Below are 27,102 nucleotides of genomic sequence, written 5' to 3'. Positions count from 1 at the left end.
AGACCACAAATCATTTTTTGGGTGCAAAAACTGTATATTTGACTGCCACGATGCACACTGTGATTTTATGATCATCTTTCTTTTTCAGATTTGAATTGAATTCAGTGCAATTGAAAGACATTCTACTCAGTCATAAAACATAAGTTGAATTGAATCTGACAGTCACACTTCCAGGTACCAAAGAATATATCCTGTTTACTACTTCAATTAAAATTCACACATTTTATTGGAATTTGAGGCATTCCTTCCATTCTGAATTGAGCACAACCCTGCTAGAAAGGATGAATAGATGCACAATTGTAATGTGTTAAAAAAATATTTGACTGCTGTAAAAAAAAAAGATACACATCAAAACAAATGTAAAACACAAAGCAGCGTAATAACACAAGGGCAAGTAAAATGTCTTAAGTGCAAACAAAAATATATGATGTAGCAAAATGGAATGGAATGCATCAACAATATGACATAAAATAAAAATGGCAACAGATAAATACTTTTTTTGTATTAGTTAGAAATGAATAACTGGTAACACTCCATGACACACTTTTGAACCTCACTGGTCAGTATCTGTAATCTGTATCATCAGAGTGACTTTGATAATTGGCTGAATTTCACATGGATAATGCATGGATGGCAGTACTGTTTATATCATTGGTACAGTATATACTATAGAAGTCTCTGTGATAACATAAGGCAAAGTAAAATCGATGCTCTTTTAATAAGGGAGGTTCCTGACTAGACACTGAGTAAAGGATTTGGTTAAAGTGTACTGTTCACCGGACGTGCTACCATGTCCCGGACCTGATTTTTCTCTCTCGCTCGCTCTCTCTGAATACGCAAGGACTCATACTATACTTAAAATGTTACTTCCTCATTATCCTTCTATTAGTATTAACATACTTAACAATATTCCACAGCAAACATTCCATAATACATAATGGAATTCCCTGATATATCTTCCAAAATGATTGTTACTTTGGTATTATCAAATAACTTGTAAGCAATCTGATACCGTATACTGAAAACGCATGCTGGTCCCTATTCACTTCCTGGATCAGGCAAGAGTCTCTTTACCTTGATAATATGAACTCCTTCCTTACTGATATTACTTAAACAAGATAAATGCATGTAGCTATCGTTCATTAGTACATTAACCTTTAACGTACATAACCTTCATATGATCTTCAAATATCCCTAACAAGTTATTAATGTAAACTTCAAAAGTAACCTTCATAAACAGGTATAACCCTCATCAGTTCTTAAAGTATGCAGGTATAACCTTCAACCTTTTCATAAGTATATACACATTTTGACCTTCATAACTATTACTTAATAACTATTAATACTAGGTATAAACTTCAGCTTAAACTATATAATACAGACTTTCTCCTGGTTCAATCCAGGTTCTGACCAATTGAGCCCTGTCTTTAGTGATAATATTGATATGTGGATATTTAGAGATAGACATTAACAGGCAGACAGGTGATAGGACAGGGAAGGCTGCAGCAGTGGTAGGTAGGTGGGGGAAGGCATCAGCGTGAGTTAGGCTGTACAGGTGAACTTTAACCCTGTGGTATAACAGGTATGACAGCTGCAGACAGATCCACTATTCAGCTTCCTCTTTCAAGTCAAACCTGGGGGAGAGGAGGATTAAATAGTTGATGTCCAATGAGAAGATGCAAACATAATAACAGTACAAATGTACAAATTTCGGTCAACCGACCTTAAGGGCTAAATTAAATCCGGAGCGCGGAAGATCTGCGTAATAGCGTGATTTAGATTTAAAGGTCATTTCTGATTGAGCCGACATATGCAGTGTTTACCGTGACTGCAGTCTCCACAAACGTGGGAACATTGCCTTTCAATTTCTATTTCAGATCTTCCACATTCCGAATTGAATCTAGGCACTAGTCACTCAATTTCTGTTTTATGGCTACTACTCACCATTCTGTGACCCCTGAGGCCAGGTCAATCTGAGCCAGCTCTATCTGCACCTGAAAAAGACAGTTTGGTGTTAATATGTATTAGTATTCACCATTCTGAACAAGTGGTATTTACATAATACTGTCATGATATTGCTTGAGTGGAACAGAAGAATCATCTGCACCAGGTGAGAAAGGTGAGCATTGCTTGTAAAAAGTAGAGACACCCATGTTCACTCCAAAATTACCCAGCTGATATAGTACAGTATGATCAGTATAGTACAGTATGATGAGTATAGTATAGCCATAATAGCAGAAGCAGTAATCCAAGTCCAGGATGACCTGTCCAATGAGATCGCTGCTCCTGAAGGAGGCTTTGCTGTTCTTCACCGACACACTCAGATGCCTGCGCCTGGCCTCCTCCACAGACAGCTCAAACTCAAACCTACACAGAGAGACAGGAGGAAAATACAGTTACATTCTGCCGCCACAGGTTCAAATGACTCTGTTGAGTTGCGCACACACAATCATTGTGGGGACCTAAAATTGATTTGCATTCAAAATCCTATTTTCCCTAAACATGACCCCTAATCTTAAAATAGCCTTTGTCCTCGTGGGGACCTGGGAAATGTCCCCACGAGAGAGAATCTTCCTTGGTTTACTATCCTTTTGGGGATTTCCAGTACCCACGAGGATCAACACACACACACACACACACACACACACACACACACACACACACACACACACACACACACACACACACACGCACACACGCACACACACACACACACACACACACACACACACACACACACACACACACACACACACACACACCAGGGTTACCGTTAGCCGGTAATTGATGGCTTTTGGCAGATAAAATAAATGAAAAGCCAATTAATAAAATTGTAGAGGGCTGCATTCTGTGTTACAAAGTTAGATTAAAATTGATTTAATTGTAATTTTTTTGGTCAACAATCTACACAAAAAAACGAATGTCAAAGTGGAAGAAACATTTTTTTACAAATGTTAAAATTGATAAGAAATAAAACACTAATATATCTTGGTTAGGTAAGTATTCAACCTCCTGAGTCAATACATGTTACAATCACCATTGGCAGCGATTACAGCTGTGAATCTTTCAGGATAAGTGTAAGAGCTTTGCAAATTATTATTTTAAAAGTTCTTTAACCTGTCTGGGCTAGGGGGCAGTATTTTCACGGCCGGATGAAAAACGTACACAATTTAAACAGGTTACTACTCTGGCCCAGAAACTAGAATATGCATATTATTAGTAGATTTGGATAGAAAACACTCTGAAGTTTCTAAAACTGTTTGAATGGTGTCTGTGAGTATAACAGAACTCATATGGCAGGCAAAAACCTGAGAAAAAGTCAACCAGGAAGTGGAGGATCTGAGAATTGTAGTTATTCTTTCTAGTCCCTTTCGAAACGACAGTATCTGTGGGGTTACGTTGCACTTCCTAAGGCTTCCATTGGCTGTCATAAGCCTTCAGAAAGTTGTTTCAGCCTTCTCCTGTTACTGGGCAGATAATAGGAGCTCAGTTACTGAGTGGACTGCCTGTGGACAAAGGGATTGGATATGCGCAGTCACGCGAGCACGCCGTTCCTTCTTTTTCTCCTTGAATGAATACGCTATTGTCCGGTTGGAATATTATCGCAATTTTACGTTAAAAATACCATAAAGATTGATTTTAAACAGCGTTTGACATGCTTCTAAGTACAGTAATGGAACATTTTAACTTTTCGTCTCTGGTACCGCGCTCGCGCGTTATGCCTTTGCTCTGAACGCATGAACAAAACAGAGGTATTTGGACATAAATATGTATTATTTCGAACAAAAACAACATTTCTTGTGGAAGTAGCAGTCCTGGGAGTGCATTCTGATGAAGATCAGCAAAGGTAAGAGAATATTTCTAATACTAATTCTGAGTTTAGGTTGCCTCGAACTTGGCGGGTGTCTGTATAGCTCTCTGTGATGGCTGAGCTTTGTACTCAGATTATTGAAAAATGTGCTTTCTCCGTAAAGCTATTTTAAAATCTGACAAAGCGGTTGCATCCTGGAGTAGTCTATCTATAATTCTTTAAATAATTGTTATATATTTTGTCAACGTTTATGATGAGTATTTTTGTAAATTGATGTGCACATTCACTGGAAGTTTTGGTGGGAATACATTTTCTGAACATCATGCGCCAATGTAAAATGCTGTTTTTGGATATAAATATGAACTTTATCGAACAAAACATACATGTATTGTGTAACATAATGTCCTAGGAGTGTCTTCTGATGAAGATCGTCAAAGGTTAGTGCTTCATTTAGCTGTGTTTTGGGTTTTATTGACACTGTCCTTGCTTGGAAAATGGCTGTGTGATTATTTTTGTCTATGTACTCTCCTAACATAATCTAATGTTTTGCTTTCGCTGTAAAGCCTTTTTGAAATCGGACAATGTGGTTACAACAAGGAGAAGTGTATCTTTAAAATGGTGTAAAATAGTTTGTATGTTTGAGAAAGTTGAATTATGACATTTTGTTGTTGTTTTTGAATTTGCCGCCCTGATATTTCACTGGCTGTGTCCTGCAGACGCTAGCGTCCCACGTAGCCCATAGAAGTTAAGTTCTGTCAACTTGGTCTGTCTGTCATTGCTAGACAGCCATTTTCAAGTCTTGCCATAGAGTTTCAAGACGATTTAAGCCAAAACTGTAACTAGACCACTCAGGAACATTCAATGTCGTCTTGGTAAGCAACTCCAGGGTATATTTGGCCTTGTATTAGGTTATTGTCCTGCTGAAAGGTGAATTTGTCTCCCAGTGTCTGTTGGAAAGCAGAGTGAACCAGGTTTTCCTCTAGGATTTTGCCTATTCCATTTTGTTTTATCATAAAAAAATCCCTAGTCCTTGCCGATGACAAGCACACCCATAACATGATCCAGCCACCACCATGCTTGGACATATGAAAAGTGGTACTCAGTGATGTGTTGTGTTGGATTTGCCCCAAACATACCGCTTTCGATTTAGGACATAAACTTAATTTCTTTGCCAAGTTTTTTGCAGTTTACTTTAGTATCTTATTGCAAACAGGATGCATGTTTTTGAATATTTGTATTCTGTACAGGCTTCCTTCTTTTCACTGTCATTTAGGTTAGTTTTGTGGAGTAACTACAATGTTTATCCATTCTCAGTTTTTTTCTATCACAGCCATTGTAACTGTTTTAAAGTCACCATTGACCTTATTGTGAAATCCCTGAGCGGTTTCCATCCTCTCCGGCAGCTGAGTTAGAAAGGAGGCAGGTATCTTTGTAGTGACTGAGTGTATTGATACACCATCCAAAGTGTTATTAATAACTTCACAATGCTCAAACGGATATTCAATGTTTTTTTTGTAATCTACCAATAGGTGCCCTTCTTTGCGAGGCATTGGAAAACCTCCCTGGTCTTTGTGGTTGAATCTGTGTTTGAAAATAACTGCTCAACAGAGGGACCTTACAGATAATACAAAACTGTTCGCTGCTCTGGCACCCCAATGGTGGAACAAGCTCCCTCACGACGCCAGGACAGCGGAGTAAATCACCACCTTCCGGAGACACCTGAAACCCCACCTCTTTAAGGAATACCTGGGATAGGATAAAGTAATCCTTTGTTAGGCTTGCCATAACAAAGGGGTTGAGTACTTATGGACTCAAGACAATTCAGCTTTTAATTTTTAATTAATTACAAAAATTTCGAAAAACATAATTCCACTTTGACATTATGGGGTATTGTTCTTAGGCCAGTGACAACATATCTCAATTTAATCAATTTTCAACTCAGGCTGTCACATAATACATTCTCAAGGCACTGTTCTCAGCACTATTCTCTCACTCCTTGCACGTTGCCTTACATGCGCGCTGCTGAGGAGACAGCGAGAGAGAAGCCTTGGGTTACTGTTGATTGCGAAGATGAAGGCCTTTTTCATTGAAGTAAAACAAAAGTTAGAGAGTATGCCTATAGTGAAAAGCCTACAAGGGGAAAGTCCTCCGTATGGACAAGTTTTCATGTTGTAGTGGATAAAAATGAGAAGAACGTTGGTGTGTCCAAATGCAGGCTACTGTGCAATTCACTATGCAGGTAGGATGCAATTTGTAACTTTTTTTAAATTACATTTTTATTATTGTAAGCCTATTTACTATCTAAACCAATTCTTTAAATATACAAAACATGTTTTCATTGGCTAAATTGTTTGATCTATCTTTTTAATTGTGTGCTCTATATTTAGTTTAAGATGGTTATTAATAGGGCTGTTGTAAAATAGATATCATTAGGCACTAGCCTTTCTTGGTAATTTCTGCAATATAAACATTTCAACATTTTTTAGAAGGTTTAAACCAGTTCGCAAGTGTCACGCTCGTCGTACGAACTGGAAGCATACTCGGACCAATGTGCAGCGTGATCTGGGTTCCACATATTTTATTTAAGTGAAACGCACAAAACAATAAAGAATAAACGATACGTGAAGCTCAAGCAGTGCTCATAGGCAACTACACAGGAACAAGATCCCACAGTGGGGAAATGGCTGCCTAAATATGATCCCCAATTAGAGACAACTATAAACAGCTGCCTCTGATTGGGAACCATACCAGGCCAACATAGAAACAGAACAACCTAGATACCCACCCTAGTCACACCCCGACCTAACCAACATAGAGAAAAAACAGGGTCTCTATGGTCAGAGCGTGACAGCAAGTGTTTTGCTTCATTCTGTTGAGCCATTTTCTTTGACCAAATTAAGTTCCAACTGTATAATATCCTGCTCGTATTTTCCCTGTAAACAATTGCTTGACTTACTATTTATTTTACCCTAATAAAGTTTAGAAACTTTTGTCAAGGTTTGGTGTGGCTATTAGCCTGTTATACTGCAGACCTATGATATGAAGGCAGTGTGTACTGGCGCTCCAACTGACTTCGACAGTTGATCTTGAGGTGATGAAGAATGTTTTAGGCCTACCAGTGTTACTCCTATAATCTAACAACATAATGCTTATCTTTATAAAAAATATTCTGATAGAAAATTTACGAATTAGTGTCTTTCTATACGCCTATATCTGTATAGCAGACGCAGTAGCCTATCTGACAAGGATAAAGAAAAGCATGTCGGTGTCGTAGCATGCCGCCGGCATATTTATCTCTATATCGTACAGCTGAACTGTGAGGTGGACAATTATTGTTTTAGGAAAGTAAAAACTAATAAAACAATAGGCTATATCGTTTGTATATGCTACACATTGAAACACAAGGAATTGTGTTTTGGCAATTTGTTACAGGCTGTTTTTAAGGACATGTAAATGTGGCTCATTTGGCCAATATCCCTTGTTTATTGATGGCGCTGGCTGCGAGAGTGGACGCCCTGGGATATGCACCCAATGCATATCGATGAACGGTCAATTTCTCAAATGTCCGATAAATTAAAATCTTCCCAGTCGCTTGTCGGGCACCACATTTTCCTAACGGAAACCCTGACACACACGCCAATGCTGATAACATCACACACCTTTCATTATACTCTGGGTTGAGGTCTCTCTTCTTGATGCTTGTCTTCCTCTTGGTGGCCTTGTTTTTGTCTGGCAGCAGCATGAGGGAGACGTAGGTGTCTAGACCGTCTTTACTGGACGACTCCAGATCCCTATACACATAACATATGATCCATGGCCTTAAAAAGTGTTGACAATTGGTAAGGTAAGAGAAAGCGGTACAGTATGAGGATTCTTTTGAAAATGTATGATAGGGATATCATTACAGGAAGGGACCCCTTCTTTAGCAATGAGTTTAAAGCTATGCTATATGTAAGGGGCAGTAGTTTTTGCTGACCATCATGTCACCTAACTAACTCTGGGCTCTTGCTATATGACATGGTGGAGATATGAATGATACAGACACTCAGACGCAAACCTGCAGGCGTGGACTGTGATGGTCAGTTTCTTCTTCTTTGAGGCATAGGAGAGAGACAGCTTCACCTGCCCACAGTTTCCTGCAGCACACGGAAGAATTCCATGACCTATCAGGTCCACCATTTTAGAGTCCAGAATCTGTTGAAAGATACATTTCGTAAGTAGTAATTTCAACAGAAAAACAATTGAGGATATAGAAGTGTGTGTGTGTGTGTGTGTGTGTGTGTGTCTCACCTTGAGTTCAGCCCTCAGTAGAATCTGACTGTCAGGTGAGGCTCCATCCAGACTCAGCCACTGATCCAGGACCAGATCTGGTTCTGAAAGCAGCTCTCTGACTGGTAGCACCAGAGAGCCCATTGCCTGATCCCAAGCACTGGAGAGCTGCATGTAGAGAGATGGGCCATTGACAATAGACATACTTTAGTTTCTCAATCTGTAATATGCTGCAGTATGCTCACATTTTAGTCATTTCATCCTTTGTTAGTTTCAGTTATCAGTCAACTAAAACTGGACAATTTTTGTCTCGTTTTAGTCACAGCCATTTTAGTCACAGAATAGTCAGTGCATATTTTTTCTACTACATAATGAATATTTAGGCTACCACTAACTTCCATCATGTGCACATTCAGATAGCCTTGTTCAACTAGGCCTACTATCCCCATGTTTTTAGAAATGTTAGCAAATTTATTGAAAATGAAATACATAAATATCTAATTTACATAAGTATTCACACACCTTTGCAATGACCCTCCAAACTGAGCTCAGGTGCATCCATCATTGGGTAATGGAAAAAATATGGAACTACCCAGACTCTGCCTATGCCTAGAGCTGGCCGTCCAACCAAACTGATCAACAATAACTATGACGAAAAACAACCTATTTTTCCTGACTAAAACTAAACTCAGCAAAAAAAAGAAACGTTCTCTCACTGTCAACTGTGTTTATTTTCAGCAAACTTAACATGTGTAAATATTTGTATGAACATAAGATTCAACAACTGAGACATAAACTGAACAAGTTTCACAGACATGTGACTAACAGAAATGGAATAGGTGGGGGGGGGGAGGGGGGTCAAAAGTACATTTACATTTTACATTTTAGTCATTTAGCAGACGCTCTTATCCAGAGCGACTTTTTTTTTTTTCCTACTGGCCCCCCGTGGGAATCGAACCCACAACCCTGGCGTTGCAAACACCATGCTCTACCAACTGAGCTACAACTATACGGAACAAAATACAAACGCAACATGTAAAGCGTTGGTCCTATATTTCATGAGCTGAAATAAAAGATCCCAACAGTTTCCCATACACACAAAAACCTTATTTCTCTCAAATGTGTTTACATCCCTGTTAGTGAGCATTTCTCCTTTGCCAAGATAATCCATCCACCAGACAGGTGTGGCATATCAAGAAGCTGATTAAACAGCATGATCATTACACAGGTGCATCTTGTGCTGGGGACAATAAAAGGCCACTCTAAAATGTGCAGTTTTGTCACAAAACACAATGCCACAGATCTTAAGTTTTTAGGGAGCGTGCAATTGTCATGCTGACAGCAGGATTGTCCACCTGAGCTGTTGCCAGAGAATGTAATGTTTATTTCTCTACCATCATCTTTCTCTCTCTCGTGCTGCGGTCCGAATGTCATGTGAAATAAAATGTCAGTCTCGTGAAAAGTAATTTGTAATAGTTTTCCAGGGCATCTCGGCTTGTTATTGTCATAAACTCAGCAAAAAATGAAACGTCCCTTTTTCAGGACCCTGTCTTTCAAAGATAATTCGTAAAAATACTAATAATTAAACAGATGTTCATTGTAAAGGGTTTAAACACTGTTTCCCATGCTTGTTCAATGAACCATAAACAATTAATGAACATGCACATGTGGAACGGTCATTAAGACACTAACAGCTTACAGACAGTAGACTATTAAGGTCACAGTCATGAAAACTTAGGACACTAAAGAGGCCTTTCTACTGACTCTGAAAAACACAAAAAGAAAGATGCCCAGGGTCCCTGCTCATCTGTGTGAACTTGCCTTAGGCATGCTGCAAGGACGCATGAGGACTGCAGATGTGGCCAGGGCAATAAATTGCAATGTCCGTACTGTGAGACGCCAAAGACAGCGCTACAGGGAGACAGGACAGACAGCTGATCGTCCTCGCAGTGGCAGACCACGTGTAACAACACCTGCACAGGATCGGTACATCCGAACATCACACCTGCGAGACAGGTACAGGATGGCAACAACTGCCCGAGTTACACCAGGAACGCACAATCCCTCCATCAGTGCTCACACTGTCCGCTATAGGCTGAGAGAGGCTGGACTGAGGGCTTGTAGGCCTGTTGTAAGGCATGTCCTCACCAGACATCACCGGCAACAACGTCGCCTATGGGCACAAACCCACCGTCGCTGGACCAGACAGGACTGGCAAAAAGTGCTCTTCACTGACAAGTCGCGGTTTTGTCTCACCAGGGGTGATGGTCGGATTCGCGTTTATCGCCGAAGGAATGAGCGTTACACCGAGGCCTGTACTCTGGAGTGGGATCAATTTGGAGGTGGAGGGTCCGTCATGGTCTGGGGCGGTGTGTAACAGCATCATCGGACTGAGCTTGTTGTCATTGCAGGCAATCTCAACGCTGCGCATTACAGAGAAGACATCCTCCTCCCTCATGTGGTACCCTTCCTGCAGGCTCATCCTGACATGACCCTCCAGCATGACAATGCCACCAGCCATACTGCTCGTTCTGTGTGTGATTTCCTGCAAGACAGGAATGTCAGTGTTCTGCCATGGCCAGCGAAGAGCCCGGATCTCAATCCCATTCAGCACGTCTGGGACCTGTTGGATCGGAGGGTGAGGGCTAGGGCCATTCCCCCCAGAAATGTCTGGAAACTTGCAGGTGCCTTGGTGGAAGAGTGGGGTAACATCTCACATAAAGAACTGGCAAATCTGGTGTAGTCCATGAGGAGGAGATGCACTGCAGTACTTAATGCAGCTGGTGGCCACATCAGATACTGACTGTTACTTTTGATTTTGCCCCCCCCCCATTTCTGTTAGTCACATGTCTGTGAAACTTGATCAGTTTATGTCTCAGTTGTTGAATCTTATGTTCATACAAATATTTACACATGTTAAGTTTGCTGAAAATAAACACAGTTGACAGTGAGAGAACGTTTCTTTTTTTGCTGAGTTTAGTTTAGTCAGGAAAAATAGGTCGTTTTTCGTCATAGTTATTGTTGACAAGATTAACACTGATGTCCTGACTTGAACAACACTTAAACATGGGTGGACAATAAAGAAATCGTATTGTGTTTTAAATCAGTAATAAAACAGGAAGCAAAGTGCTTGCAATCACAAATAAACAACCTCTCACCTTCACTATGAGCATCTCTTCTTTGGGATCCCGAACCAGGAAGTAGAAAGCCTCATCCCACTGGGGAGAGTTGGTGCGATCACACACCTTCAGAGAGATCGAGGAGATAGGGAAAGGAGATGTTATTTGGTCAATCTAAGACAAATTACAAGCATGATCTTGTGAGATGAGAATCTCACCTTGGTTCTATATGTTGTCTCTCCCAGAACAAGCTCAGCTCCAGCCTTTGGCTCCTTCCCACTTTTCTTCATCTACAAACACACAGAGATATGTCACTATGGGTAACTCAGTGACATAATATGATACCATCAAATCTTGATCATAAGACAATTAAAGCTGTAATATGTAACTTTTTAGAAATGTGAGTTATATATTTGTCATTCTCATTGAAAGCAAGTCTAAGAAGCAGTAGATCTGTTCTATGCACTATTTCTATACTTCCCGATCATAAGTTTCATTCACCAGCTTCAGATAGCTGAAAAAACAATATTTTTGGTTATTGAAAATATATTTCACAGCAGTTTAGATGGTGCAATGATTCTCTACACTATACATTGCTTGTTTTGTCACATAAACTGAAATTAGTCTAACTATTTTAATTTTAGCAACCAGGATTTGCCAGAGCGATTTCTGCATATTGCATCTATAACACTGAGGTCATATCTCGCCAATGAAATAAACTACACAACACAAGAGAACAAGTGTCTACAGACTTAAAAGGAAACAACTTTGCGAATCATCGCAGTTTATTACAAACATCAGACAACAGTAGGCTATAAAGATCATGGTAACATCACAATATCAGAAGTGAAAGGTGACTCACAGGCAGTGAGTGGGCTCTGTCCATGTAGACGAAGAGCAGAGCAGCAGAGGGAACAGCCTTGTTCTGGTAGGACTGGAGAGACTGCAGCTGCAGCACCTGGAACATGGAGAGAAAAGAGTTAAAATGACACATCTTTCAACCTAATGCTGTGCTATTTAATTGTTAAGTGGGGTGGGGGGGTGGGGGGTGGGGGGGGGAATCCCTAATAAATACAAATACAAAAGCCTCATATGAGTTATGTAATTTGAGTCAACTGCATTCTGGATGCAGGAAGACTTCCTTCTTATGTAAACAGTATGAATATGTCATAGGATGATTGTATGAGAGAGAGCAATAGGGGGAGGCAAGAGAGGGTTAAATCAAACTCAGTGAAAGAAAAGACAATAACAGGGAATGAGAGAGATGGGGAGGCAGAAGAAACTGAAACAGGAAGAATATAACTTACCTGATCCAGTCTGTCTGGTTGTGATACCGTTGGTACCCACTCCAGTACCAGGTGAACACGACCTGACTTCACATCATTCAGAGTGTACCACTGGAACAGAAACACACATCATTCAGAGTGTACCACTGGAACAGAAACACACATCATTCAGAGTGTACCACTGGAACAGAAACACACATCATTCAGAGTGTACCACTGGAACAGAAACACACATCATTCAGAGTGTACCACTGGAACAGAAACACACATCATTCAGAGTGTACCACTGGAACAGAAACACACATCATTCAGAGTGTACCACTGGAACAGAAACACACATCATTCAGAGTGTACCACTGGAACAGAAACACACATCATTCAGAGTGTACCACTGGAACAGAAACACACATCATTCAGAGTGTACCACTGGAACAGAAACACACATCATTCAGAGTGTACCACTGAAACACAGAAATATACACAATAAAATAAAGATGGAAAATAAAGTGAAGCTGTGACAACAGTAATGACCTCACATGGCAGACAGGCTAGAAAGAGAAGTAAATATCTCAGTACACTGACTCACCTGGTCTGTGTACTGGGAACTGATGACATCACTCAGCCTAATCATAAACCTGCACACACACACACACACACACACACACACACACACACACACACACACACACACACACACACACACACACACACACACACACACACACACACACACACACACACACACACACACACACACACACACACACACACACTTTGGCAACATTTCAAAAAGGAATTGCATTCTTGTGAACATTTATATATATATTTCATATGTGAAAGTAGAAAAGTAGAACCATATCTTATATTTCAAACATTTCATCCACCATGAGACCAAAATGCATGAAAGTATAAGTCTTATTTTGTGTGCATCTCAAATAGCACCCTATTCCATATTTAGTGCACTACTTTTGACTAGGGACCATAGAACTCTGGTCAAAAGTTGTGTACTATACAGGTAATAGGGTGCCCTTGGGGACGTATTCCTTAACTATCAATAGCAGGTTACTGATTAAACGGTGTATAGTTGGGCCAGTCACAACACACCTTCCCAGGAAGTCATCCTTGTCCATGTCTTTATCATACAGCTCTACATGGACCTCCTGACCAGCCTGGGGGTTCAGCACCGTCTGGGGAAACACACATACGTCAGGCAAGATCAATAACAACAAAACTACACATAAATAATACTATTACATGTTATTAAGGCAGAAAGGTAGCTAAGGCATACACTTCTAGATGTCTCAGATATATTCTTACATGAGAGAAGCCATCCAAATACAGTAATTGTACAAAAGATCAAAAGTCTGTCCTAACACGCATTACTTTGACTTTCTTCAGTACAGCACAATCCGTTTTATCGCTCATCTAAATGGGCACAAAGTTTAACAGCCGACGGAGATTAATTGAATAAACTACAAGTCCCTCCATACCTCAAACATCTCGTTCCAGGTTGGGTTGAGGTTCTCCTTGATCACATGACTCTTAAACTTGACCCCTCCGATGTTGATCTTGACATAGGGGTCACTCTTGCCCTTCTTCAGGCCCCCCATCAGCTTATCCATGGCAACCAGATCCTGGGCCTCCAGTACATGGATTCTCAGCACCCCCTACAGGACAAACAACAGAACTGCAGTGGCACACTATAACATTTTTTTCACATTTACATTTTAGCCATTTAGCGGACGCTCTTATCCAGAGCGACTTACAGTAGTGAATGCATACATTTAATTTCATTTCATGCATTTTTTTTTTTTGAAGGCATCCTATCATTCTCAAAATACAAACAATATAAGGTCTTGAGATATTTTTTATTCAATTAGAACTTTTGTTCTTGGTAATATAAAGCATTTTTATAGTCCCTAGAGTAAAGCACCCACCTCAGTGCCAAAACGTGGGTGAGGGGTAGTGTGAGGAGGGCGTGTTTCAGGGATGACATCAGGCATGGCCTCAGCTTCCTCAGGTACAGACACAGAAGGAAGGCTAGACACTGTAGCTCTGGCAATGTCCTCTGTAACAGATCTGAATATTCACACACACACACACACACACACACACACACACACACACACACACACACACACACACACACACACACACACACACACACACACACACACACACACACACACACACACAGCATGTTGATAGTTGCTTCACCACACTGAAGATTATCAATGCAAAGTCAGTGTACATGCAAAGTTCTCTGGATGTGTTGTTGAATGGAGCTCACCCTGCCGTTGGCCTGTGCCAGGGTTGGAGCTCCTCAGTGTCTGCTGTGACTGACAGTTGGGTGATGGTGATAGGTTCCTCAGGTTCTTCTGGCTCCTCTATCTGTTGGTCAAAAACACATTCCAATGCTTACACCTGCAGTCAATGCTTTTCCCCTGCCATGCAATTCCTATCAAAACCAATTATAACATGTCTCATGAATACATCATTTTTGTTGTTGTTGTTATTTAGCAGATGCTCTTATCCAGATCGACTTACAGGAGCAATTAGGGTTAAGTGCCTTGCTTAAGGGCACATCAACAGATATTTCACCTAGTCATTTCAGGGCTTCGAACCAGCGACCTATCGGTTACTGACCCAACGCTCTTAACTGCTAGGTTACCTATCGCTAGGCTAACTGTTAACAAAGAAATAAAATCTTGCATAATTTGGTCATCTGCGTGATTAACTACTGGGTCTACAGTGAGGGGAAAAAAGTATTTGATCCCCTGCTGATTTTGTACGTTTGCCCACTGACAAAGAAATTATCAGTCTAAAATTTTAATGGTAGGTTTATTTGAACAGTGAGAGACAGAACAACAAAATAATCCAGAAAAACGCATGTCAAAAATTTTATAAATTGATTTGCATTTTAATGAGAGAAATAAGTATTTGACCCCCTCTGCAAAACATGACTTAGTAATTGGTGGCAAAACCCTTGTTGGCAATCACAGATGTCAGACGTTTCTTGTAGTTGGCCACCAGGTTTGCACACATCTCAGGAGGGATTTTGTCCCACTCCTCTTTGCAGATCTTCTCCAAGTCATTAAGGTTTCGAGGCTGACGTTTGGCAACTCGAACCTTCAGCTCCCTCCACAGATTTTCTATGGGATTAAGGTCTGGAGACTGGCTAGGCCACTCCAGGACCTTAATGTGCTTCTTCTTGAGCCACTCCTTTGTTGCCTTGGCCGTGTGTTTTGGGTCATTGTCATGCTGGAATACCCATCCACGACCCATTTTCAATGCCCTGGCTGAGGGAAGGAGGTTCTCACCCAAGATTTGACGGTACATGGCCCCGTCCATCGTCCCTTTGATGCGGTGAAGTTGTCCTGTCCCCTTAGCAGAAAAACACCCACAAAGCATAATGTTTCCACCTCCATGTTTGACGTGGGGATGGTGTTCTTGGGGTCATAGGCAGCATTCCTCCTCCTCCAAACACGGCGAGTTGAGTTGATGCCAAAGAGCTCCATTTTGGTCTCATCTGACCACAACACTTTCACCCAGTTGTCCTCTGAATCATTCAGATGTTCATTGGCAAACTTCAGACGGGCATGTATATGTGCTTTCTTGAGCAGGGGGACCTTGCGGGCGCTGCAGGATTTCAGTTCTTCACGGCGTAGTGTGTTACCAATTGTTTTCTTGGTGACTATGGTCCCAGCTGCCTTGAGATCATTGACAAGATCCTCCTGTGTAGTTCGGGGCTGATTCCTCACCATTCTCATGATCATTGCAACTCCACGAGGTGAGATCTTGCATGGAGCTCCAGGCCGAGGGAGATTGACAGTTCTTTTGTGTTTCTTCCATTTGCGAATAATCGCACCAACTGTTGTCACCTTCTCACCAAGCTGCTTGGCGATGGTCTTGTAGCCCATTCCAGCCTTGTGTACGTCTACAATCTTGTCCCTGACATCCTTGGAGAGCTCTTTGGTCTTGGCCATGGTGGAGAGTTTGGAATCTGATTGATTGATTGATTGCTTCTGTGGACAGGTGTCTTTTATGCAGGTAACAAACTGAGATTAGTAGCACTCCCTTTAAGAGTGTGCTCCTAATCTCAGCTCGTTACCTGTATAAAAGACACCTGGGAGCCAGAAATCTTTCTGATTGAGAGGGGGTCAAATACTTTTTTCCCTCATTAAAAAGCAAATCAATTCATAACATTTTTGACATTCGTTTTTCTGGATTTTTTTGTTGTTCTGTCTCTCACTGTTCAAATAAACCTACCATTAAAATTATAGACTGATCATTTCTTTGTCAGTGGGCAAACGTACAAAATCAGCAGGGGATCAAATACTTTTTTCCCTCACTGTATATGTGTTAGAAATGGAGTGATCTGGCAGTTTGCGAAGTCCACACTAGAGGTCGACCGATTATGATTTTTCAACGCCGATACCGATTATTGGAGGGCCAAAAACCCCGCTACCGATTAATAGGCCGATTTGTATTTATTTATTTGTAATAATGACAATTACAACAATACTGAATGAACACTTATTTTAACTTAATATAATACATCAATACAATCAATTTAGCCTCAAATAAATAATGAAACATGTTCAATTTGGTTTAAATAATGCAAAAACAAAGTGTTGGAGAAGAAAGTAAAAGTGTAATATGTGCCATGTAAGAAAGCTAACGTTTATGTTCCTTGCTCAGAACATGGGAACATATGAAAGCTGGTGGTTCCTTTTAACATGAGTCTTCAATATTCCCAGGTAAGAAGTTTTAGGTTGTAGTTATTATAGGAATTATTGGACTATTTCTCTCTATACGATTTGTATTTCATATACCTTTGACTATTGGATGTTCTTATAGGCACATTAGTATTGCCAGTGTAACAGTATAGCTTCCGTTCCTCTCCTCGCTCCTACCTGGGCTCAAACCAGGAACACATCGACAACAGCCACCCTCGAAGCAGCGTTACCCATGCAGAGCAAGGGGAACAACTACTCCAAGTCTTAGAGCGAGTGATGTTTGAAACGCTATTAGCGCGCACCCGCTAACTAGCTAGCCATTTCACATCGGTTACACCAGCCTAATCTTGGGAGTTGACAGGCTTGAAGTCATAAACAGCGCAATGCATTGCGAAGAGCTGCTGACAAAATGCACGAAAGTGCTGTTTGAATGAATGCTTACGAGCCTGCTGGTGCCTACCACTGCTCAGTCAGACTGCTCTATCAAATCATAGACTTAATTATAATATAATAAACACACAGAAATACGAGCCTTAGGTCATTAATATGGTCGAATCCGGAAACAATCATCTCGAAAACAAAAGTTTTTTTCTTTCAGTGAAATACGGAACCGGTCCGTATTTTATCTAACGGGTGGCATCACTAAGTCTAAATATTCCTGTTACATTGCACAACCTTCAATGGTATGTCATAATTACGTAAAATTTTGGCAAATTAGTTCACAACACGCCAGGCAATGAACGCAAGAACAGTGACACAATTTCATGTTAGCAGGCAATATTAACTAAATATGCAGGTTCAAAAATATATACTTGTGTATTGATTTTAAAGAAAGGCATTGATGTTTATGGTTAGGTACATTGGTGCAACGACAGTGCTTTATTCACAAATGCGCTTGTTAAATCATCACCCGTTTGTCGAAGTAGGCTGTGATTCGATGAGAAATTAACAGGCACCGCATCGATTATATGCAACGCAGGACACGTTAAATAAACTAGTAATATCATCAACAATGTGTAGTTAACTAGTGATTATGTTAAGATTGACAGTTTTTTATAAGATACGTTTAATGCTAGCATTCAACTTACCTTGGCTTCTTGCTGCCCTCGCGTAACAGGTAGTCACACCCTGCCATGCAGGCTCCTCGTGGAGTGCAATGTAAGGCAGGTGGTTAGAGCGTTGGACTAGTAACCAGAAGGTTGCAAAAACGAATCCCCGAATCCCCCCTGAACAAGGCAGTTAACCCCTGTTCCTAGGCCGTCATTGAAAATAAGAATGTGTTCTTAATCTGACTTGCCTAGTTAAATAAAGGTGTAAAATAAGAATAAATAAAAAATTATTTAAATCGGCAAATCGGTGACCAAAAAGACCAATTACCGATTGTTATGAAAACTTGAAATCGGCCCTAATTAATCGGCCATTCCGATTAATCGGTCGACCTCTAGTCCACACCCTTGCAAAAGGAAACTCAGCCAAAGCCCCCCCATCCCCCTTCCAATTCCATGTGGGCAAACGCGTGAAGCACTCGAAGTAAAGCTGTTTAACCTGTTGGGGCTAGGGGGCAGCATTTGCACGTCTGGATAAAAAAAATGTACCCGATTTAATCTGGTTACTAATCCTACCCAGTAACTAGAATATGCATATACTTATTATATATGGATAGAAAACACTCTAAAGTTTCTAAAACTGTTTGAATGGTGTCTGTGAGTATAACAGAACTCATTTGGCAGGCAAAACCCTGAGACATTTTCTGACAGGAAGTGGATACCTGATGTGTTGTATTGACTTTAAACCTATCCCATTGAAAAACACAGGGGTTTAGGAATATTTTGGCACTTCCTATTGCTTCCACTAGATGTCACCAGCCTTTACAAAGTGTTTTGAGTCTTCTGGAGGGAGATCTGACCGAACAAGAGCCATGGAACGGTGATGGCCGATTAGACTCTGACGCGCGAGTTCATGTTGGGTACCCTCGTTCCAATACGTTATAAAAGAGTATGCATTCGTCCACCTTGAATATTATTCATGTTCTGGTTAAAAAAGGCCCTAATGATTTATGCTATACAACGTTTGACATGTTTGAACGAACGGAAATATATTTTTTCCCCTCGTTCATGACGAGAAGTCCGGCTGGCTTACATCATGTGCTAACGAGACGGAGATTTTTGGACATAAATGATGAGCTTTTTTGAACAAAACTACATTCGTTATGGACCTGTGATACCTGGAAGTGACATCTGATGAAGAGAATCAAAGGTAATGGATTATTTACATAGTATTTTCGATTTTAGATCTCCCCAACATGACGTCTAGTCTGTATCGCAACGCGTATTTTTCTGGGCGCAGTGCTCAGATTATTGCAAAGTGTGATTTCCCAGTAAGGTTATTTTTAAATCTGGCAAGTTGATTGCGTTCAAAAGATGTAAATCTATAATTCTTTAAATGACAATATAATATTTTACCAATGTTTTCTAATTTTAATTATTTAATTTGTGACGCTGACTTGACTGCCGGTTATTGGAGGGAAACGATTTCCTCAACATCAATGCCATAGTAAAACGCTGTTTTTGGATATAAATATGAACTTGATAGAACTAAAAATGCATGCATTGTCTAACATAATGTCATAGGAGTGTCATCTGATGGAGATTGTAAAAGGTTAGTGCATCATTTTAGCTGGTTTTATGGTTTTGGTGACCCTGTCTTTGACTTGACAAAACATTACACACAACTCTTGTAAATGTACTGTCCTAACATACTCTAAATTTATGCTTTCGCCGTAAAACCTTTTTGAAATCGTAAAACGTGGTTAGATTAAGGAGATGTTTATCTTTCAAATGGTGTAAAATAGTTGTATTTTTGAAAAATTTGAATTTTGACATTTATTTGGATTCAAATTTGCCGCTCTTGAAATGCACCTGCTGTTGATGGAGTGCACCACGGGTGGCACGCTAGCGTCCCACCTAGCCCCAAGAGGTTAAGCACCGCCTTCGCCAAATCTTGATATGTCCAAATAACCAGTGAGAAAAACCCAAAGACTGGAACTGCTGCTGCTCATTATCTTACATATACCATTATGTCTAAACAGATTTCTCGGTCTGCATGCAGAATCTGCCCACGAGGGATTACGCATACAGAGGCATCCACATACTGTATCTCACCTCAGTATCAAAGCTGGGGTCAGGGGTGGTGTGTGTGGGGAGTGTCTCAGGAGGGCTGGGGTCTTCTTTAGGGACCTCAAAGACAACCTCTGCTTCCTCACGTTCAGAGATAGAGGGTTGGCTGGAGACTACAAAATCTCTGAAAACACATAGAGAGCCATATACTTAAGGGTTTTATCATTTGCATACACTGCATACTTTTGCAATAAATGTATAACTGCAATTGAACTATTTTAATATTGGGAGGGGCCAAGCCAAAAACTCACTCCTCAGTGGGCACCTCACTGTGTTGCTTCTCCCCATTGGTTGCAGTAACTGGCTGCTCAATGGTGATTTGTTCCTTCTCCTCACTGTAACTCCCACTCATAATCATTTCTGGACCTGAGACAGAGCCTTGTGGTACCCTAACACCCTCAGTCATCTTCGAGTTCAGGATCTGTGAACAAAAACATGGCGAGTGCAGTTAAAGTACATCATGTGGCGCTTTGTATAGGCTGTGCACATTTTGTCCCTCACTCCAAAACATTGATTGTTGGTACATGTTTGTGAGTGTGTCTCACCTTAAGCTCAGCCCTCAGTAGAATCTGACTGTCAGGTGAGGCTCCATCCAGACTCAGCCACTGATCCAGGTCCAGATTTGGTTCTGACAGCAGCTCTCTGACTGGTAGCACCAGAGAACCCATCGCCTGATCCCAAGCACTGGAGAGCTAGAGAAAGATAAATAATGAGTGAATTACACTGAACATGAACATAAAGGCAACATGTAAAGTGTTGGTCCCATGTTTCATGAGCTGAAATAAAAGAGCCCAGAAATGTTCTATACGCACAAAAAGCTTATTTCTCTCAAATTGTGTGCACAAATTGGTTTATATCCCTGTTGGGAGATTTGTGTGGATGAATTGCATTTAACAGTGACTGTGCAAGATGTTTACAGTGAGTGACATTATGTTTCCATTAAACATTATCCATGTTTAGAGCCTCCATCCTGAAGCAGACTGAACTCTCACCTTCACTATAAGAATCTCCTCTCTGGGGTCACGAACCAGGAAGTAGAAAGCCTCTTCCCATTGGGGGGAGTTGGTACGATCACATACCTTCAGAGAGACAGAGAAGTTGACTTTCACGGCAGATCCTGTTACAAGTCATGCATTTGAGCTCTACATGTACGGTATCTCACCTTGGTTCTATATGTTGTCTCTCCCAGAACAAGCTCAGCTCCAGCCTTTGGCTCCTTCCCACTCTTCTTCAACTAGAAACACACAGAGATCACACAATACAACAGTCAAAACCAAACACTGATTGTGAGCAACTAGACAAAATAAACCATCAACATCTGTGCATAACCCATATCACAGCTGCAAAACTAGACAACAACGCATAGTCAGAGTTCAAACGTTCAAAGTGCACAGTGTCTGAGGTGAAGAGGTTTATGGTGACTCACAGGCAGTGAGTGGGCTCTGTCCATGTAGACGAAGAGCAGAGCAGCAGAGGGAACAGCCTTGTTCTGGTAGGACTGGAGAGACTGCAGCTGCAGCACCTGGAACATGGGGAGAAAAGAGTTAATTTGAAACAACATCTTGCAATAATAATGTTGTGCTCTGTTAAGGGCGTCAGGTAGCCTAGCGGTTAAGAGTGTTGGGCCAGTAACTGAAAGGTCTCTGGTTCAAAGTCACTCTAGATAAATGACTAACATGTAAAATGTTATGCCTCATGAGTTATGGAATGTGAGTCTTTTGCATAAAGAGTTCTAGGAATATGTCATTGTATGATAGGGAGGGAGGAGAGAAATTGTTGAACTAAACTCATAGTGAAAGAAAATGAGATTGAGAAATGAGAGACGAAGAAACTGAAAAAACGGAGGAGTGGAACTGACCTTATCCAGTCTGTCTGGTTGTGATACCGTTGGTACCCACTCCAGTACCAGGTGAACACGACCTGACTTCACATCATTCAGAGTGTACCACTGGAACAGAAACACACATCATTCAGAGTGTACCACTGGAACAGAAACACACATCATTCAGAGTGTACCACTGGAACAGAAACACACATCATTCAGAGTGTACCACTGGAACAGAAACACACATCATTCAGAGTGTACCACTGGAACAGAAACACACATCATTCAGAGTGTACCACTGGAACAGAAACACACATCATTCAGAGTGTACCACTGGAACAGAAACACACATCATTCAGAGTGTACCACTGGAACAGAAACACACATCATTCAGAGTGTACCACTGGAACAGAAACACACATCATTCAGAGTGTACCACTGGAACAGAAACACACATCATTCAGAGTGTACCACTGGAACAGAAACACACATCATTCAGAGTGTACCACTGGAACAGAAACACACATCATTCAGAGTGTACCACTGGAACACAGAAATATACCGAATAGCCTGTTTACACATGTAGCACAATAAAATAAAGGGGGGAAATAAATCTAAGCTTAACCTCTCAATCAAAAGTTATATTGTAGCAACATGATGGCCTTGACCTGACATTAGACCCGCAAGTAATAAAAGGGAGTTTGACCTGACATTAGGCCCGCAAGTAATAAAAGGGAGTTTGACCTGACATTAGGCCTGCAAGTAATAAAAGGGAGTTTGACCTGACATTAGGCCCGCAAGTAATAAAAGGGAGTTTGACCTGACATTAGGCCTACAAGTAATAAAAGGGAGTTTGACCTGACATTAGGCCCGCAAGTAATAAAAGGGAGTTTGACCTGACATTAGGCCCGCAAGTAATAAAAGGGAGTTTGACCTGATATTAGGCCCGCAAGTAATAAAAGGGAGTTTGACCTGACATTAGGCCTACAAGTAATAAAAGGGAGTTTGACCTGACATTAGGCCCGCAAGTAATAAAAGGGAGTTTGACCTGACATTAGGCCCGCAAGTAATAAAAGGGAGTTTGACCTGACATTAGGCCTACAAGTAATAAAAGGGAGTTTGACCTGACATTAGGCCCGCAAGTAATAAAAGGGAGTTTGACCTGACATTAGGCCTACAAGTAATAAAAGGGAGTTTGACCTGACATTAGGCCTACAAGTAATAAAAGGGAGTTTGACCTGACATTAGGCCCGCAAGTAATAAAAGGGAGTTTGACCTGACATTAGGCCTACAAGTAATAAAAGGGAGTTTGACCTGACATTAGGCCTACAAGTAATAAAAGGGAGTTTGACCTGACATTAGGCCCGCAAGTAATAAAAGGGAGTTTGACCTGACATTAGGCCCGCAAGTAATAAAAGGGAGTTTGACCTGACATTAGGCCCGCAAGTAATAAAAGGGAGTTTGACCTGACATTAGACCCGCAAGTAATAAAAGGGAGTTTGACCTGATATTAGGCCCGCAAGTAATAAAAGGGAGTTTGACCTGACATTAGGCCTACAAGTAATAAAAGGGAGTTTGACCTGACATTAGGCCTACAAGTAATAAAAGGGAGTTTGACCTGACATTAGACCCGCAAGTAATAAAAGGGAGTTTGACCTGACATTAGGCCCGCAAGTAATAAAAGGGAGTTTGACCTGACATTAGACCCGCAAGTAATAAAAGGGAGTTTGACCTGATATTAGGCCCGCAAGTAATAAAAGGGAGTTTGACCTGACATTAGGCCTACAAGTAATAAAAGGGAGTTTGACCTGACATTAGGCCTACAAGTAATAAAAGGGAGTTTGACCTGACATTAGGCCTGCAAGTAATAAAAGGGAGTTTAACCTGACATTAGGCCTACAAGTAATAAAAGGGAGTTTGACCTGACATTAGGCCTACAAGTAATAAAAGGGAGTTTGACCTGACATTAGGCCTGCAAGTAATAAAAGGGAGTTTAACCTGACATTAGGCCTACAAGTAATAAAAGGGAGTTTGACCTGACATTAGGCCTACAAGTAATAAAAGGGAGTTTAACCTGACATTAGGCCTACAAGTAATAAAAGGGAGTGCCACATGGCAGACAGGCTAGAAAGAGAAGTAAATATCTCAGTACACTGACTCACCTGGTCTGTGTACTGGGAACTGATGACATCACTCAGCCTAATCATAAACCTGCGCACACACACACACACACACACACACACACACACACACACACACACACACACACACACACACACACACACACACACACACACACACACACACACACACACACACACACACACACACACACACACTTTGGCAACATTTCAAAAAGGAATTGCATTCCTGTGAACATTTATATATATATTTCATATGTGAAAGTAGAAAAGTAGAACCTTATCTTATATTTCAAACATTTCATCCACCATGAGACCAAAGTGCATGAAACTAAGTGTTATTTTGTGTGCGTCCCAAACATTACCCTATTCCCTATTTAGTGCACTACTTTTGACCAGGGCCCATAGAACTCATTTATTGACAATTCTGATACCTTCTAGAAACAAAGCTTGTATTATAAGGATGGGATTACACCCAAATAATTTGAGTTCCTGGATCCTTTCACAGCATTATAAGGCTGCGTTGAGACAATGACTTATCAATGACCCAAGCACAGCTCAGTTAATCTCTACCATTGTGTCGCTGAGTCATCATAATGCTTTAGCAAATGTACATTATACCAGGGGCATTGGTAGACACAAATGTAAGTAACCTAATTTATGTTCCTCTTACTGCCCTGAATGCCTCTGCTGATCCTACAGCTATTGTATGCAGTAATCATGTGCCTATGAACCAGAGTTATACTGTTAGCACTGAGGTGGTGCTAGAAGGAAGACCTCTGTGTGCTGCTCACCCTGCACTAATACAAATAACCCAAACATTTTTACCTTTGCCAAGCTTCCCAGTAAAGCAAGAAAAACAATCAAGCATCCCAGAAAAGTGCTAAAAATAGCCCACGTTAACATATGTAGCTTAAAAAACAAGGTTCATAAAATCAATAATTTGCTAGTAACAGATGACATTCATATTCTGACAATCTCTGAAACTCACTTAGATAATACCTTTTATGATACAGTGGTAGCAATACATGGTTATAACTTTACAGAAAAGACAGACATGGCAAAGGTGGAGGTGTGGCTGTTTATATTCAGAACCACATTCATGTGAAGCTTAGAGAGGATCTCATGTTAAATACTGTTGAAGTAATATGGCTACAGGTTCATCTGCCTCACCTAAAGCCCATTCTGGTGGGAGTGCTAACAGTCAGTATCTGGATAACATGTGAAATGCTTGATAATGTATGTGACATCAATAGAGAGGTATACTTCCTGGGTGATTTAAATATCGACTGGCTTTCATCAGGCTGCCCACTCAAGAGAAAGCTTAAAACTGTAACTATTGCTTGCAACCTGGTTCGGGTTATCAATCAACCTATCAGGGTAGTTACGAACAGTACATGAATGAAATCATCAACATGTACTGATCGTATCTTTACTAATGCTTCAGAAATGTGCTTTAAAGCAGCATCCAAATCCATCGGATGTAGCGATCACAATATAGTAGCCATATCTAGGAAAACCAAAGTTCCAAAGGCTGGGCCTAATATTGTGTATAAGAGGTCATACAATTAGTTTTGTAGTGATTCCTATGTTGTTAATGTGAAGAATACTTGTTGGTCCGTGGTGTGTAATTACGAGCAACCAGACGCTGCCTTTAACACATTTATGAAATTGCTTTTCCCGTTACTAATAAGCACGCACCCATTAAGAAAATGACTGTAAAAACTGTTAAATCCATCTGGATTGATGAGGAATTGAAAAATTGTATGGTTGAGAGGAATGAGGCAAAATAGATGGCAAATAGGTCTGGCTGTACAACCGATTGAAAAACATACTGCAAATTGAGAAATCATGTGACTAAACTGAATAAAAAGAAGAAGAAACTACACTATGAAACAAAGATTAATGACATAAAGAATGATAGTAAAAAGCTTTGGAACACCTTAAATGTCATTTTGGGCAAAAAGGTAAACTCTACTCCATCATTCATTGAATCAGATGGCTCATTCATCACAAAACCCACTGATATTGCAAACTACTTTAATGACTTTTTCATTTGCAAGATAAGCAAACTTAGGGATGACATGACATGCCAGCATCAAACGCTGACACAACACATCCAGGTATATCTGAACAAACTATGAAAGACAAGAATTGTACTTTTGAATTCCATACAGTAAGTGTGGAAGTGGTGAAAAAAGTATTATTGTCTATCAACAATGACAAGCCATCGGTGTCTGACAACTTGGATGGAAAATGACTGAGGATAATAGACGATGATGTTGCCACTCCTATTTGCCATAACTTCAATTTAAGCCTACTAGATAGTGTGTTTCCTCAGGCCTGGTGGGAAGCAAAAGTTATTCCCCTACATAAGAATAGTAAAGCCCCCTTAACTGGCTTAAACAGCCAACCAATCAGCCTGTTACCAACCCTTAGTAAACTTTTGGAAAGAATTGTGTTTGACCAGATACAATGCTATTTTACAGTAAACAAATTGACAACAAACTTTCAGCATGCTTATAGGGAAGGACACTCAATAATCACAGCACTTACACAAATGACTGATGATTGACTGAGAGAAATTGATGATAAAAATATTGTGGGGGCTGTTCTTTAGACTTCAGTGCGGCTTTTGACATTATATATATTTTTTTAAATTATTTTTTATTTAACCTTTATTTAACTTGGCAAGTCAGTTAAGAACAAATTCTTATTTACAATGACGGCCTACCC

The 27,102-nt window shown here is 40.6% G+C and overlaps 1 protein-coding gene across 4 annotated transcripts in view; it reads right to left on the bottom strand.

The window, feature by feature from the left end:
- Positions 1 to 207: 207 nt before the first annotated feature.
- Positions 208 to 27,102, bottom strand: part of LOC106583158 (uncharacterized) — a 71,980-nt gene continuing 45,085 nt past the window's right edge. For 3 of the 4 annotated variants that reach the window (XM_045705855.1, XM_045705856.1, XM_045705858.1), the window contains 23 exons: positions 24,388 to 24,436; positions 22,259 to 22,348; positions 21,827 to 21,922; positions 21,563 to 21,634; positions 21,393 to 21,479; positions 20,946 to 21,092; positions 20,652 to 20,821; positions 20,386 to 20,524; positions 14,776 to 14,876; positions 14,423 to 14,564; positions 13,976 to 14,152; positions 13,590 to 13,672; positions 13,072 to 13,120; positions 12,507 to 12,596; positions 12,062 to 12,157; positions 11,418 to 11,489; positions 11,239 to 11,325; positions 8,102 to 8,248; positions 7,869 to 8,005; positions 7,471 to 7,602; positions 2,265 to 2,367; positions 1,945 to 1,994; positions 208 to 1,634 (listed from right to left, as the gene is read on the bottom strand). In XM_045705855.1, coding sequence (XP_045561811.1) covers positions 1,607 to 1,634; positions 1,945 to 1,994; positions 2,265 to 2,367; positions 7,471 to 7,602; positions 7,869 to 8,005; positions 8,102 to 8,248; positions 11,239 to 11,325; positions 11,418 to 11,489; positions 12,062 to 12,157; positions 12,507 to 12,596; positions 13,072 to 13,120; positions 13,590 to 13,672; positions 13,976 to 14,152; positions 14,423 to 14,564; positions 14,776 to 14,876; positions 20,386 to 20,524; positions 20,652 to 20,821; positions 20,946 to 21,092; positions 21,393 to 21,479; positions 21,563 to 21,634; positions 21,827 to 21,922; positions 22,259 to 22,348; positions 24,388 to 24,436 — 2,344 coding nt within the window. In that variant the 3' untranslated portion in view covers positions 208 to 1,606. Of the gene's footprint in view, positions 1,635 to 1,944; positions 1,995 to 2,264; positions 2,368 to 7,470; positions 7,603 to 7,868; positions 8,006 to 8,101; positions 8,249 to 11,238; positions 11,326 to 11,417; positions 11,490 to 12,061; positions 12,158 to 12,506; positions 12,597 to 12,883; positions 12,947 to 13,071; positions 13,121 to 13,589; positions 13,673 to 13,975; positions 14,153 to 14,422; positions 14,565 to 14,775; positions 14,877 to 20,385; positions 20,525 to 20,651; positions 20,822 to 20,945; positions 21,093 to 21,392; positions 21,480 to 21,562; positions 21,635 to 21,826; positions 21,923 to 22,258; positions 22,349 to 24,387; positions 24,437 to 27,102 lie in introns of those variants that run through there. The other variant, XM_045705857.1, reaches the window with a different exon arrangement.

This window comes from Salmo salar, chromosome ssa22, assembly GCF_905237065.1.
Source record: "Salmo salar chromosome ssa22, Ssal_v3.1, whole genome shotgun sequence".
Taxonomy (NCBI): Eukaryota; Metazoa; Chordata; class Actinopteri; order Salmoniformes; family Salmonidae; genus Salmo; species Salmo salar.
This window is presented reverse-complemented; position numbering and strand designations above follow the sequence as displayed.